We start from the raw sequence: 14,621 nt of genomic DNA on the forward strand, positions 1-14,621 counted from the left end.
ATTATGGTGTAGAATTATTAATTATAAGGTTGAAGCATAAATGCCACGTAGCTTATAGTATGAATTAGTGCAATACCACCCTAGACAGCCTACATCTTAACCTTTGTGTTACGCTTTTGGATCCCACCCCTGCCCCTGAACAAGTTAATGGGCTTCTCGCCACTTCCACTCGTTCCAGTAGTAACAATAGACGGCCTTTGACTGGTGTTTCTGGCAGGGGACATGTAGTCATGCTCTTCGTTGCTAATAGAGCTGTTCGAGCTAGACTGGTGCCCCGCCTGATACGGCATATGGGGGAGGATCGGAGCCCTACTTTGCATAGATGGGTTCTGAAGCTGGTTGAAATAGTTAATTGCTGGCGGGTGGGGAGACGGAATCTCGTATCCTAGAACACTTTTCAGTTGGTGGCGATCCATCATGATCGAGATGGGGCGATCGTGTCTGTCTTCGGAGTCATGGTGCGTTGTTCCTCCCGGAATCGAGATTGGCCTGGTGGTTGAGAGCTGGAGGATTCTCTCGTTCTTTTCGCCAATCAAAGACTCGTACTTGGAGTTCAAATTATGCAAGTCCTGGACCTTGAGTTCGTACGATTGAATGATCTTGTTGATATGCAGCGGTGCTTTCTCCGGCCTGGAGATAGAGGACTCCGAGTCATTCTGCGGCTTTTGGAGACCACGGATCTCGCTTTTGAGGGATTCGATGTGTGCCTCTAACCGCTTGTTTTCGTTCTCTGCCTTGAAGAGCTGGTGCTCTGAGCCGTTCACTTCATTTCTTGTTCTGCCCGGCTCGCCGTCGGAAGCAAGCTTCTTTTCCTTCTCAGCTTCTAGTTCTTTCCGAAGGCCTTGTAAACCCATCTCTAGCTTCGATATGCACACTTCTTTGGGATCTAGAACATCTTTCAAGGCAGAAATCGATTTCGTTAAGGCCTCATTCTCGATGTCCAACCCTTCAATCTGGGTTTCCAAAGACCGGACCTTGTCCAGGAGATCTTTGTTTCTGTTGAGTAGCGCATTCTCGCTAGTTCTTGCTTGTAGGAGCTTTGCCTTAACTGAAGATAGGGCCTGATTTAGGTCGCCTATTGCAGAGGAGGCCACTGCTCCCGTAGAGAGCTGGGCTCGAAGGTTCCGAATCGTATATGAATCCGAGCGGATTATTGCCTGGAGCTTCATTTCTGTTTCCTTGGAGATTTCATCTCGCAAAGCGGAAAATTGGAGCTCATTGTGCATAATGAGAATCTCACGCTCGTAGTAAGGCACCGAATTTTCCTCTGGTCGCGATTCCTTAAAGGGTAATTCTTCGGAGGGTACTTCCATGGTTGGCGGGGATCTGCTTCGGTATAGAGTGGGGCTGGACGACTCCTTCAGATAAAGCGCTTTGTTGGCGTCGAACAACTCGCTTGCTTTGAGAGAGGTACTTTCGTACCCTAGCAACGACTCTGGCCAGTCATCTTTAGCATAGAAGTTTGAGCCTGCAATAAGATCCGTCCATTCTTCTTCTATGGTCGAATAGGCTAGCATATTAGGGTGTGCCTTCGCGCTTGTAAAAAGGCTCTGGCTCATTGACCTTACAGCAGCTATATCCCACTTTCCGGAGGCGAAGCTGGCCATATTTTTCTTGATCAAGGCGTCATTGTGTATCAAGTCAGACGAGGTGAGACTCATAAATGTGGTATCAGTGAAAACGGACGACTCGCAGGGGTTCCGCATGATGGCAAGGAATGTGAGAGGGTAGTTACCATACAAGAGGAGGAAGATTTGTTTGGTAAGGAAATGGCATCTCGTGGTATCGAGGTCGTTCTTACTGCTTTTTTCTATCTCATTTTTTCCAATGATTTCACTGTTCAGTGACAGGAGCACTGGCATATCACTCTCCAGAGCCCCACCCCTTGCCTCTCCCTCTATCTCACGTCCTTCCAATGACCCAAGGCGATGAAACGTGCAGATGAGCGCCAAAAAAAGGTGCCTGAACAACGAACACTTGGTTTCCTTGCGGTGGAGGGAGAGCCAAATGATGCAGCTGAAGCTGGCGCTGACCACTTCTACGTCCTCACTTTCCGTCAAGAGTCCTACCAAGCGCGCAAGAAGGTGGTTGTAGCGGCGCAACCCCTTGGTCTGGTAGACGGTTTTCAAGATTGCACTAAGAAGCAACAAAGATAGTAGCGAGTCGCTTTTTTCAATAGCGTCAATAAAGTAACTGGCAGCGTCGCCTGTTATTGCGAGATTGTATGCGTTGAGTCGGATGGTGCGCCTGCGTTCGTCTAACTCGGCCGCGGTGGACGATATAGGAGCCATTTTGTTGATGACAATGTCGGGGGTTTCATACATAGAGATGATACTATCGGCCATGGTGGTGATAGCGGTGTGAAGAGAAGCCTGGCTCTCCTTCCTGGCAGGGTCTGCCAAACTGAGGATAGCCACAATGAACTGTCGCGACATGTGGACCAATTCTGCCGACATTCCCGCACTGTTGAGCGAGAAAAGCACTCGCTGGTCGATCCAGTCCCTGAACTGGGTGATATCGAGACACAACACAGGGAGGAGCCGGTGCATGATTTGGGTGAAGAGGATCTCGCGGTAGGTTCGGAGTGGCGCTTCTGTGGACAACTGCAGAATGCATGAATCATACACTGTGTGGAACTCCTCCGCGAGCTTCGAGAGCGAGTTGAGGTTTGAGGGGGTGTACTCAAGGTGACGTAGGGAGTACTTTTCGATCTCGCTGACTAGCTCGGCGGGTAGCGAGGTATCGGCCTCTGGCGATGTGCTCTTGTAACAAGCATGAATCTGCTTGAATAGTGATTTGGAGCTTCCCAGCATGGCGATAGGCAAACGGTGGTTGAAACAGTGCCTTGAAGGAGATTCTTCTCCAGCTTTTTGGAAATTCTATGTATGGGCAGATGGGAGCGTGCGATCACCAGAGACTCGGACCATAGAGCCCGTTGCCAAAATGGCAAGTGTGGGGAAGCAGAGATTGGAACGAAAGGATTAATTGTTGAGGTGGTTCTAAGGGTATACAAGGAGGAAGTTCTGGGCCCAACGGGCTATGGTAATATAACTAGATGTCACGTAAAAATGATGTCCATGCGTATATTAAACCTGAGAGAGTAGATGCTATGTGCCTAAACCGTTGAGGTAGGATACGTTCTCCTGACAGTCGGGTAATTTTCTGTGACTTTCTTTCAAGCCTTTATTAAAGGTGTACTTTAACTCCTCTTGTATCTCAGACCACACGTTCCTGATATCTTCCGGGCTAGTGTTGCCACCCTGCTGTATATATAAAGAACCATTCCTCTTATCCCCCCGCGTATTTCCTATAAAAAGAAACCTGGCATGGGGGTAAGAGCGTACTATTATTGTTATCCACTGGAAAAAACCACTAAACCATTCTAACTTGTTATCTCTTATTGTATTTGCTGACAGAGTAAAAAATTGACTTAAAAAAACAATAAAGTGTTATTTTTAGAGACGAAATATTAGCTGACAATACCCAAACTTATTCGTGAGCTCTCACCAAAGTATGCGCGTATACGATATTTTTCTCGCTATTTGTTTGCGCAAACTTGCAGGACGTTAAGCCCCACCACTTATTCCTCCGTAAGATGATCCCCGAGTTCTTATCTAGCTATTTGCTTGTCCGGAAACAGCGGAAAGATCGCTTGAAAAGCCGTATCACTAAGCCGTCGCACGCTCGTGCAATGCCATCTATAGCTCCGGCCGATTTCCCGGCTGATGCCACACCTTATCTCTCGTTGATGAAGACGGTTGATACGTTTCCGTACCCGCACGATATGGCCTATGAGCAGACAGTGGGCAAGATGTTCCAGTTTTACTCCCATGATGGCACAGTTTTGGGGTACATGTTGCCGCTAGTGGCGCTAGAATTGAGCAAACACCCCGAGACGGTCACGGTCAATTACGCAGCACAGACGGTAACAATCAGTGCCACGCTTGCCAGCATAGAGGCACGTGATGTGGCGTTTGACAAGATTGCGCGGTGTTGGAAGAATGCTGGCTCTTTTGAGACGTTGGAGGGCTGGCGCGATGAGCAATACGTGGTATACCATCCGCTGTCGGTGCCGTACTTGCGCGTGGAGCGCGCCTTTTCGGTCCTCATTGGGGTCGTCACCTACGGTGTCCATATCAACGGATACGTGCCAAAAGAGCATTCTACCACGGGAAAGACCCAGATGTGGATTGCCCGCAGATCGACCACCAAGCCCACATTCCCAGGAATGTTGGACAACACCATTGCCGGGGGCATCGGGTATCCACAGACGGTGAATGAGACTGTTATTAAAGAGGCAATGGAGGAGGCCAGTCTCCCTGAAGAGTATGTCACGGAGCATGTTCGCTCTGCGGGTGTTCTTTCGTACATGTACCAGCACGACCCGACGTCGATGAAGGAGGCGGGGCTCATCCAGCCGGAGGTGCAGTTTATCTACGATTTGCCATTCATTGGGGTTGTACCAGGGGTGAATGACGATGAGGTGGGCGGGTTTGAGTTGATGGATATAGCCGATGTCAAGCAAGCCATGTTATGCGGCGAGTTCAAGCCGAACTGTGCGATGGTTATGCTTGACTTTTTGATCAGGCATGGATTTTTGCGTGCTGGCACTGCTGTTGACGAGGACCCAGAGGTGGAGTATATCGAGGTGAGCGAGTTTTTGGATATCCAGTCTCGGTGTCACCGTCGGATTCCCTTTCCGACGATGTAGCGCGTGAACACTAGTGCGTAACACGAGATCCAATCACAGAGTAGAAGGTTAGAGCTTGGTAGGAGCTATGAGTTAAGTATGTACCAGGGTTGAAAAAGTGAATTAGAGCAAGTGAATTCTTGTCGAAGCTGTTCAGGGAGCGAAATAGTGTTAATGAGCGACAGAAAGAAGGGAGTCGTGTCCCATGTTTAGTTCAAACTCCAAATGACGGAGTTGCCTCAATTTACAGACCTTTTTGATCTTCAGAGGCTATGGGGGATACTTCTGATTGACTATTTAACGGTCAAGACTATCCTTGATAATTGCCTATGATATCTACGGTCTTTCGTGTTTCCTTGCGTAGATAATTGTCTCCACACTATCCTAGCGCACTTCGAGTCAAATCATACAAAAATCCCGTCTTCAAAACATTCTCAATACTCATAAATATATTGTTATACGATTAGACAAAGCTTATATCAACCCATTTGTCCATTCTTTCTATTTCGTGTAGTGGAGTTTGACGCCAAAGATAGATCTGGCCTTGGCCTCGTCAATAGACAAAGTTTTGTGGCCGTAGGTGATTGGCGCGTACCATAAGTAGAACGCAAACACGGCGGTGACCAACAAGGCCACAGTAATCACATACGGAAGGTAGAAAATCTCCTGGTCTTTACCCTTCTTCGCCTTAGGTTCTAAATCCACGCCTGCATTGTCAGTGAACAAAAACTCCAAGACACCGGCCGCGAGCAACGCCGCGATCAAGTGAGCTGGGAGATAATGGTGCAAAAACTTCTGTCTGTTCATCAAAAAGAATGGGAGAAAGTGAGCACACCAGCCGACAAACAAGAAGGCCATGGTGTCGTACAATCTGAATCTGGCACGTTCAGACAACGCCTGGATGTTACGGCGTCTGGTGAGCTGGTCCGCGGCCATGAGCCCGAGATAGACCACAATAAAGGCAGACTCAAGCCAGAAACCAACCATGTTGCCCGCAAAGTAGATCTGCTTGCGGGTGTCGTTATCGTTCCAGAATGAAACTCCGCTGACAGCAAATGGCCAGGACTCGGGCGACGAAGCAAACGGATGCTCGGATGACAATTTGTTGTTGTGTTCGAACATCAAGCGCTGGGTCTCTCTCCACTTGGTGAAGAACGAAAGCTTCTTGATCTGCTTTGGAATGTGGAACATGCGCGCCTCGCTGATGTTTTCAATCTTGTCAATGGTCCAAATGTTACCCGGGTCGGTGATCTTCTTGTTCCCGTTGACTTCCTGTTGGTTGAAGGCCCAGTCAGGAAGCAATTGGTCGTTATGGGTCCACATGGCGACCACGGTCGCGATATGGAGCACACGGAACGCCACGGCCTTGCTCTTCAAGTCTTTTCCCGAATTCTTCTTGTCAAGGGGATCCAATCTGAACAAAGTGTCGTTGAAGCGAGCGCCATTGGCGGTTTCAACATCCACCACGGTAAACTCCTCATTGGTTGGCATCAACGGGGAGGCGACATCATGGGCTACCAAGAACCCGTTAGTGCGCACGTGTCTCAATCTGACAATGTCAGCCTGCCTAATAGTGCCGGATTTGCCGTCTACCGGCACAATTTCCCAGCTGTTACCGGCGTCGGTGCCTAGGTAGCCGGTGACCTGCTGGCCTTCGGTGGAGACTCTGCCGTCCTCGTAACGCAATGGGTAGCGTTCTGGATGGGAGTGGAGAAACGCACTAGTGTCCTTGTTCTTAAAGGTGACGATGTCGTAGTAGTTGACGATCTTGGCGTCACGCAATAAGGGGGACTCGGACAAGGTCTCCTGGAACTCGCCAGACATGAAGGCGTCGCCGGGACCGGACTTGGTGAGGATGGTAAAGTGGACCCAGAACCAGAAGAGGTAGATGGTGAAGGGCACTATGATCAAGGCAAAGAGGCGCGCGGCGAAGTGGCGCCCAAGCTGGTGAAGGGACAAGCCGGTTTTGACGTCCAACAACATCCAAAGGTCGTAGAGGACGGCTGAGCCGATGGTCGCAAACGTGAAGACACCGACATACTTGGTAGAAATCACACAGGACAAGGCCACACCGGTGGCATACAACCAGGTCCACCACGCACGCGAGAAGGCCTGCGCGCGCGTCTTGTAGAAGCGCACATAGCAGTAAATCGAAACCGCAACCGAGAGAATCAACGTGGCGTCGAGTAAAATCAAACGTGTTTCCGCGATGTGCGCAGTGTCAAACACCACGAGACATGTGGCAAACACGCACCCTGGGATCGAGTAACCGAGTTCCTTCATCGTGAGGAACATCACTGGGATAGTGAGCGTGCCCTGGAGCGCGCACCAACCGCGGAGAGCGAGGTACGGCACCTTGTTGGCGATGTAGGAGTCGCCGATTCTGTCGAACTTGAATGCGCCGTCGTAGCCCACGAGCCAGCCGACCGCAGCGATGCACATCTTGGCGAACGGTGGGTGAAGATCGAAGTAGTACGTGCGCTCGAGGTAGTAGGAGGCAAATTTACCAAAGTGCACTTCGTCAAAAACAACCTGGTCTGGTGAATTGAGCCAAAGGAAGCGCGTAACAAACGCGATAAAGGTCACGGCGGCTAGGGCGATGTTGTACTGTACCGCGGACTGGGAGGCAGTCGTTGGCTTCAAGATTTTATCGAGTTTGAGTTCATCGTTTTTGGTGGCTGGCTTGGGAGAAGCCTTGCCGCGTTTTCTAAGGCCGCTCATGGTGGTGGATGTGAGAGAAGAGTTCAGTTGAAGAAGAGTTCGAATTAAGTGTGTGAAAAATATTAGTTGCGTTGTCAATCGGCCACGTCAGGCATTAGCTGCAGGTGGGCAGACTCTACGGTAGGGATTATATCCAGAGTTCTGCATCGATCTACGGTGAATTGGGTTGTTATCTGTGTGAATTTGAGCTGGATTTAGATTTTATTTGAACTGGATTTGGGCTGGATTTGAACTGGGTTTTTGTTGTGATTATAAGGTTTGTTGTCTTCCTGAAGTTCAGGGGGGGGGGGGGGGGGGGGGGGCTGGTAAGAAAATCAATGGGTAGGAGACGGGAGACGGGAGAGGCCTTTGAAACTCATGCTTTCCAGCAATTCATCTCACCTTGGAAATTTAGATCAAACAAAGTGGCCCCAGCTTTTATTATCACAATATTCTCTTAAAACTTATCTCTTATTATATCAGTTAGTCTAGGTCTGAAGGGAGAGGGGATCGAAATGTACCGCAATGGATAGGAAAACCTCATAGATCAGCGTTATGAATAATTTAGTTGATTGCTCTTCGTTTCTAGGTTTGCTGATATGAGTCAAAAGTACGTTACAGACTCCTACATCAATGGTTGCGATTTTCCCGTTATAAAATTAAACAAATTGGCGCATTCACCCCGTGGTATCTGCACTTATCTCATGTTTTATCTGAAGCTTGTTGTTTTCTAACTCGTGGCCACTGAGAACGTGGTATATCAAGTAGGTAGAAAATGCCTAGTTGGGAACACTTTAGGTAAGATGTGTACAAAAAGAGGAGGGGCCGAGGTCCTTATACTTTGAAGGCCACATGGCCCGCAAGGTTAGATAGCAATATGTCGTATAATCGGCTTGCATAACAGTCCGTTCGGAGGCTGGAGGATATCTACCGACGACGCCTGCAGGATTAAATAGCTCCTTTAATACCCAGGACTAATGCGTCTTTTTAGTTACAAATGAAGCAGGTAGCGTTAGCTTGCCATTGCCTCTTCCAATCATAATCGCTCAATCGCGTCTTGTATATTCTAATATATCGAGCCGAAGTAAAGTAAACAGGTTTTCATGAGAAAACGTGTAAAGTAATAACACAAATGAAGGATTTAAGGTCAGAGAGCACGAAAATAGAAAGAACTGAGAAGCTGAAGCGATAGAACACATTCAGCATAAATGGAACAAACCCTGGGGAAAAGCAGAATAATATGGGGATGCATTCGAGGCTACTTGAAAACCGGATCAATCAGGTGGATGAAAATAGTCATGGGAGAGAGCTGCGGCCTCAGAGTCTACATATCGACAAGAATCATTGTAGAAGGTCCTGATGCTTTTGAAGTCCAGGGCTGATGCTCAGATCTTCCTGACCCCAGGAATGTGCCCACTCCTTGTAGTGCCTTAGATGGTGGACGTTGGCTTAGTGGGTGGTGTGCCCCCTGTGGTACTTCAAACCGTTCAAATTCTTGTATCTCTTCCCGCAGACCTCACAGCGGTACGGCTTATCCTTTTCCATGCCGAGACCCTCCGGGTACGGCGTGTTACTCTCGGGGTCGATGATACTGAAGCTGCCGTCGGGGTTGGCGTGCAACATCTGGTTCTGATGGCCGTGCAAGCGATGGTACTTTAACCCGTTCTGGTTCTTGTAGTTCTTGTCGCAGCCAATGACCGGACACTTGAACGGCTTGTGCTCCTGCCTCTCCATAACGTAGAGGTGACGCGCTGGGTCATCAATGCACATCTCAGCATCTTCATCGTCCTGATGTGCGTTGGGGTGGAGCTGCTGGTGCAGCAGCGCGTTAGGCGACGGGAACTGCGGCTGCGGCTGGTGGTGTGGCGAAAACTGCTGTTGGAACTGCTGCTGGTAGATTTGCTGGTGCTGCGGTTGCGGCGTGTGGAGCGGCGCGGGCACCTCAGGAGCGGGCGCCTCGAACTGCGCGTTGTTGTGTGTGAAGTTGTGGCTCTCCGCGGTGGCGGTGTCAAACATGCTGGTGGAAATGCCGGGGTTGAAGTTCAAGTTGCCGTTGCTGAACTGGAAGTTGAAGTCACTGGTATCTTCGTTCACGCCAAACTGAAAACCGTTCTGGTTCTGGAGCTGCAAGTTTTGCTGGTTCTGGCTCAAAAAGACCTCATTAGTTGAAACGGCCTCCATGATGTTCTGCATCGGTCTCATCACTCGGGGGGTCTCTAAGGGCGGGGACGGAGAAATGTGGGCCTCCTCGTAGTGTCTTAGAAGGTCGTGGAGCGTGGGTAACAACTGACCGCAGCACGAATAGTCACGGCAGTAATCCGCCTCCAAGTTCGGGAGGTAGTGCGATGAGTTAACCACTGGCGACATGGATACCACGCCGCCCATTCCGACGTTTCCGTTGTTCGCAAGCAGCCCCATCATCATCACCTCGTCTTTGAGCCAGCTGCCGATGGTCACGGAGCCCCAAGACACACCACCCATCCCGCCGGAGTGCGCGAGAGACTCGCGTCTGAACTTGGACGACTGGAACACGGAGCCCGCACGCGGCTGCGGCGCGGGCACGTTGGTGTGCAATCCAAGACTGGGGTTGGTGCCGTGCTGCGCTGAGATATCGATCGGTTGCGGCAGCACGCGGTTACCTGTCGGGATGTTCATCGCGGAGGACGTGGAGAACATGGAGCCGCGGCCCGTAGACAGCGTTGCGTTGGTGGGGTTGGGTGCCGGGTTCTTGGTGGACTGGTTCAAGCGGTAGTTGTTGAACGATGGTGGCGCTCCAAACTGCTGGTTGGGCAGCTGGTTAGGCGTGTATTGCTGCATCTGTGATGTGTACAAAAGTCAGCGAAATTTGGGGGTGGCAAGGGTAGATGTAATCCGAGAAGTAGCAGTAGCAGCTAGCAAAACAGAAATCAGGGGTGTGTAGGTGAAATGTGAAGTAGCAATCGCAGTAGCAATTAGCAAGCGGAAATCAGGGGTGTGTAGCTGGTGTTAGTAGAGTAAGGCCAAGGGGTTTTCTAGCGATCAGGGATGAAATGTATCAGCAAAAGCAAGCAGCACTGAAAAGTAGGCTGCGCGGGTCACGGGAGAGGGTGGCAAATACGCTGGAACTTATTGGAAATATAGCTAATTTAGAAAGCTATAGAGTCCGTCACTGTATAGAGAGAGAGAGAGAGAGAGAGATCTACGTGATATAGCGTCTAGCGGAGGGAAGTTGTCTGGTGAGTAATATATTTATTTCCACAAAGGGGGAGGTTGGAAAATAGAAAAGTGAGATTTATCTAGTGCTATCGATGCGTGTAAATTTAGAGTACCGGATACATGCGCCACTCCCTGGAATCGCGCAACACCGCGCCGTCCGTATTTTACAAGAACGAATAAACAGCCAGGGAAGTATCTATTTACGAAGAAATAACGGACCGTTTGAAAGTGGACACCACATTAAGGGTACTGGCACTTGCAGGACCCAAGATAGCCGATGCCATATGAACACCTGATCCATCATTATCTTGCTAGCGGTTACGCAGTGAAATCACACCAACGTCGTATACATTTGGATGTACTGAGACTTAAACAATTTAGGCACCGAGTCTCGGAATTAAGGGGTTACGAGCACTTTTATCAGAATAGCTCCAGCACGTTGAGGGGCTCCTAGTGCAGCTCGTCGCTCGGTTGTGTGCCCTGTGACACGTTTCTTTTTTTTGTTATATGGGAAACGTTACGATTGTTCGACATGGTTACATATCGTCTCCTGCGACCTACCAGGGTGTGTATTGGCTGGAGAGACTAATTTGGATTCACTCGCCACACGTACCTTTAGCCAATCGGCCAGAGCGTCAAGTGGGCGGATTGGGGTTTTCACCAGACGGTTAGCGTCCTATAATCGTAGTCAGTTAGGGGGCCAACCAGAATATTTCAGCTGGTCTGCGTGTCCGAATTACTCCCATCTTTTGATTACCGTAGCTGGATCAAAGGCTGTTGTCACTGTCTGGCTTACAGTTTCCTAGTCATAGATCCGCTGCATAAACGGCTGGCCAATTAGCCTCGTGGGTGCGTATTCCAGTGCTGTTTATGCATATATAAGAGATCAAAAAGCAATTCGGGCAACATGCATTAGGTGAAATATTGGCACGCGGAGACATCTGAAATTTCGAAACGCTCCACAAGCTCTAGTTGTGGTGCCATATCGAGTCCAGGGTAGCAGGCTATGTGAATACCCGTCAGTGAGAAAATGGCAACCGTAAGCGCAAGTTAAAGCAACTAGCTTGTTCTCTTCGCCCACATTGCAATGCCAAGTGCCTTCGGGTATCCTCGTCCGAGCGCATCTGCAGTTGGAGAGTAATGCGGTGATCGTACATGTGCGCCGACGCCGACGGCGTGTATAATGGACTGTCATACGGCATTAACACATCAACTCAGCTTCAAGTTTTATAAAGATGTGCTGATGTGCGAAGTAGTTATCGATTGAACTACTGTGTAGAGGGCCGGTCTGAACCACTCTTACCCCCCCTGCGAGAGTGTTTATGGAAGCTTTACATTGGGCATTTCCCGCACAAACCAATACATACAACATTCTATTTTCCAAAATTCAGTAAGGGGACAGATTGGAAGAGGGGCTTGTGGGTAGAGTACCGGGAAGAAGCAGTGTGTAAACATGAGCTTGGAAAGACTATTAATATTTGCGTAGTCATATTATTGCAGTAAATATTAACCTGGGACGACAAAGGTGTAGTATCGCACAAAGGCGAGCCATCGTTTTGTCTATTAATTAATATGTTTGTCAATGAATCAATTATTTCAACTTTAAGTTTAAACAATGACTCGAATCCAAGGTAAATGACAACTGCCATTATGTTTAATGATGTAATACAGAAAGTTTATCGTAGTTTGATACACGACAGATTAAACCGTCTCCATATCTCCCTCATGTCAACCTGCAAAACTAGCTCTAGTCTCTAGTCTTGATCCTATATCGCAAAGAAGCATTTGTGTCGTTTTAGTTAGAGCGGTTTACAGTAAACATAACAGCTTTGCCAGTATAATAAATCCCAAGCTACATACAATAAAGTCACCATGGATAGTTAATCCGTATATTAGATAATGCGTAGCTTACAGGTCGATATACCCTGATCAATAAAATAGCTGCACCAAATGTATTAACATCGAGCTCTAAGGGTGCATGGTGTATACGGTATATAATACTCCGAGAAACAAGTGTATGAGGAATTGAACGTATATGTCGATGCAGGTCCGATAGCCGGTGCCGGCACACATCAGTTTCTGAGTCAGTATCCTGACTATCAATGTACCGCCGCAGGATGAACACTTTTTAGTCAACGGGTATGAAATCATGATGACATTCTCGTTGGAACTTCTCTCCCCATCGACTCGTGCCAGATGAAGAGCTATAGATTATAGACACAATCAGCACCACCGACCCAGAAGCATAAAACTCAGAGTGGACTTTCCCATCACAATGACTGGAGCTACGTTGGGAAGTGTTATATACACTGCATTCAAGCCCATCATTAAAATCTACCTCATCATAGGGACAGGCTATATACTCGCCCGAATGAATATCCTAACGATTGATACGGGAAGAAACCTATCCAACATGGTTATGACCGCCTTGCTCCCGTGCCTCATCTTCAATAAAATCATCAGCAGTATCCAATCCTCAGATATCAAAGCTATAGGAATTATTGGCCTTAATGCGACTCTCTTGTTTATGGTAGGTGGCACATGCGGCTTCATCATAGGCAAGATGACTCCATCACCGAAGAGGTGGACGGGAGGCATCATATCCGTGGGTATTTTCCCTAACATATCTGATTTGCCTATTGCCTACGTCCAGTCCATGGACACGGGGACTATATTCACCCAACAGCAGGGAAACAAGGGAGTGGCATACGTGTGCGTTTACTTGGCCTTTTATATCATCTACCAATTTAATTTGGGAGGCTACAAGTTTATTGAGTATGACTTTCGGGATGCCTTGAAGGCAGATATCGAGAATGATACGATTGAAGAAAAAGGCACTAGCAGGCCTGACCAGGACAACATAAGGAGAGAGAAAGAGGAAAGTGGACACGGGTCTACTGAATCTTCATCCTCTGTGGCCTCTTTTATCCAAGAAGGCCAGGAAGACCTTGCTAACACTGGCACAAACACCAATACCGAATTACTCCAACACGCAGCATTTTTAAACGCTAGATCCAACTCTACTACCTCAGACACGTCCCACTCTTCCTCTCAAGCAGCCCCTCTTCGCAGAAAGATGACGACCAGGGCAAGTACCTCCTCAAACCACTCGGGAGTATCAGCCCTATCTCTTCAATTGGACGGCCCCGATGCAGCCCCGTCCACCCCAAACATCATCGAAGGGTACAGTGAATTGGAGAGATTGCGGACCAACCCCAACTTGACGAGAACGGTTACGGGGATGCAAGATATCAGCCTTGTGCCCGTGCCCTCAGCGACGTTAGAGATGTGCCACCCAGGAAATCCATCGATTCACGCAGATGCCAGTACGGTTGGATCCATCTGGGAAAAGCCCGATCGCGTCAGAGCACTATTCCAAAAATACCATTTACTGTTTGTGTACGGGATTTTCGAAAATTTGAAAAAGCCAACGTCGGTCACCCTCATCGTTAGCATTGCCTTTGCCATGATTCCGTGGGTCAAGGCATTGTTTGTCTCATCTAATCAGGTGCACTTACCGGATGCTCCAGACGGCAACCCCCCCTTGTCATTTATGATGGATTTCACATCCTATGTGGGAGCCGCGTGCGTACCGATCGGTCTCTTGCTAGTCGGAGCCACACTTTCGAGGTTGACCGTGAAAGCAATCCCCCCGGGCTTCTTGTACACCGCGGCGGTTATTACTGTTTTCCGTTTGGTGGCAATGCCAGTTTTGGGCTGTTTGGTAAACTGGGGATTTGACAGAGCCAACTTTTTCGTTGACGACGACATGTTGCGATTCATATCGATTATCAATTGGGGCCTTCCTAGTGCAACCACCCTTGTATATTTCACGGCATTTTACTCGGATCCCAAGTCGGACGATAATATCCAGATGGACTGCTTGTCGATTGTGATGCTATGCCAATACCCACTCTTGTCCATCACGCTACCTACATTGGTAAGCTACACCTTGAAGGCCATCATGCATTACTAGTTGACAACTTTCATCCTTACATATACTGAATTAGCTATACTCTTTTTGGCGATCAAGATG

General features: G+C 48.7%; 7 protein-coding genes across 7 annotated transcripts; 3 read left to right on the forward strand and 4 right to left on the reverse strand.

The window, feature by feature from the left end:
- Positions 1 to 89: 89 nt before the first annotated feature.
- Positions 90 to 2,813, reverse strand: BABINDRAFT_5811 (uncharacterized protein; the record flags this gene model as incomplete). The annotated part of the gene is made up of 1 exon (XM_019132295.1): positions 90 to 2,813. The coding sequence occupies one exon, from the start codon at positions 2,811 to 2,813 to the stop codon at positions 90 to 92; it is 2,724 nt and encodes a 907-aa protein (XP_018988245.1).
- Positions 2,814 to 3,748: 935 nt separating this feature from the next.
- BABINDRAFT_170034 (uncharacterized protein) lies at positions 3,749 to 4,711 on the forward strand (the record flags this gene model as incomplete). The annotated part of the gene is made up of 1 exon (XM_019130713.1): positions 3,749 to 4,711. The coding sequence occupies one exon, from the start codon at positions 3,749 to 3,751 to the stop codon at positions 4,709 to 4,711; it is 963 nt and encodes a 320-aa protein (XP_018988246.1).
- Positions 4,712 to 5,191: 480 nt separating this feature from the next.
- PMT4 (dolichyl-phosphate-mannose-protein mannosyltransferase) lies at positions 5,192 to 7,411 on the reverse strand (the record flags this gene model as incomplete). The annotated part of the gene is made up of 1 exon (XM_019132296.1): positions 5,192 to 7,411. The coding sequence occupies one exon, from the start codon at positions 7,409 to 7,411 to the stop codon at positions 5,192 to 5,194; it is 2,220 nt and encodes a 739-aa protein (XP_018988247.1).
- A 1,428-nt stretch (positions 7,412 to 8,839) lies between these two features.
- Positions 8,840 to 10,045, reverse strand: SFP1 (zinc-coordinating transcription factor; the record flags this gene model as incomplete). The annotated part of the gene is made up of 1 exon (XM_019130714.1): positions 8,840 to 10,045. One exon carries the CDS (start codon positions 10,043 to 10,045, stop codon positions 8,840 to 8,842), a length of 1,206 nt encoding a protein of 401 aa, XP_018988248.1.
- A 543-nt stretch (positions 10,046 to 10,588) lies between these two features.
- On the forward strand, positions 10,589 to 10,931 carry BABINDRAFT_159409 (uncharacterized protein). The gene has a single exon (XM_019127641.1). The coding sequence runs from the start codon at positions 10,678 to 10,680 to the stop codon at positions 10,879 to 10,881; it is 204 nt and encodes a 67-aa protein (XP_018988249.1). The 5' UTR covers positions 10,589 to 10,677; the 3' UTR covers positions 10,882 to 10,931.
- A 938-nt stretch (positions 10,932 to 11,869) lies between these two features.
- Positions 11,870 to 12,301, reverse strand: BABINDRAFT_78448 (uncharacterized protein). Its single transcript, XM_019132689.1, has one exon. It carries the CDS (start codon positions 12,232 to 12,234, stop codon positions 11,959 to 11,961), a length of 276 nt encoding a protein of 91 aa, XP_018988250.1. The 5' UTR covers positions 12,235 to 12,301; the 3' UTR covers positions 11,870 to 11,958.
- A 436-nt stretch (positions 12,302 to 12,737) lies between these two features.
- ECM3 (putative ATPase) lies at positions 12,738 to 14,561 on the forward strand (the record flags this gene model as incomplete). Its single annotated transcript, XM_019132271.1, has 2 exons — positions 12,738 to 13,850; positions 13,938 to 14,561. The coding sequence occupies exons 1-2, from the start codon at positions 12,861 to 12,863 to the stop codon at positions 14,559 to 14,561; spliced, it is 1,614 nt and encodes a 537-aa protein (XP_018988251.1). The 5' UTR covers positions 12,738 to 12,860.
- Positions 14,562 to 14,621: the final 60 nt, after the last annotated feature.

Source organism: Babjeviella inositovora, assembly GCF_001661335.1.
Source record: "Babjeviella inositovora NRRL Y-12698 unplaced genomic scaffold BABINscaffold_1, whole genome shotgun sequence".
Classification (NCBI taxonomy): domain Eukaryota; kingdom Fungi; phylum Ascomycota; class Pichiomycetes; order Serinales; genus Babjeviella; species Babjeviella inositovora.

Bases quoted from the DNA above. Each gene is read 5' to 3' on its own strand.
- BABINDRAFT_78448 (XM_019132689.1), bottom strand. From the start codon at position 12,234: ATGGCAGTTGTCATTTACCTTGGATTCGAGTCATTGTTTAAACTTAAA.
- BABINDRAFT_159409 (XM_019127641.1), top strand. From the start codon at position 10,678: ATGCGTGTAAATTTAGAGTACCGGATACATGCGCCACTCCCTGGAATC.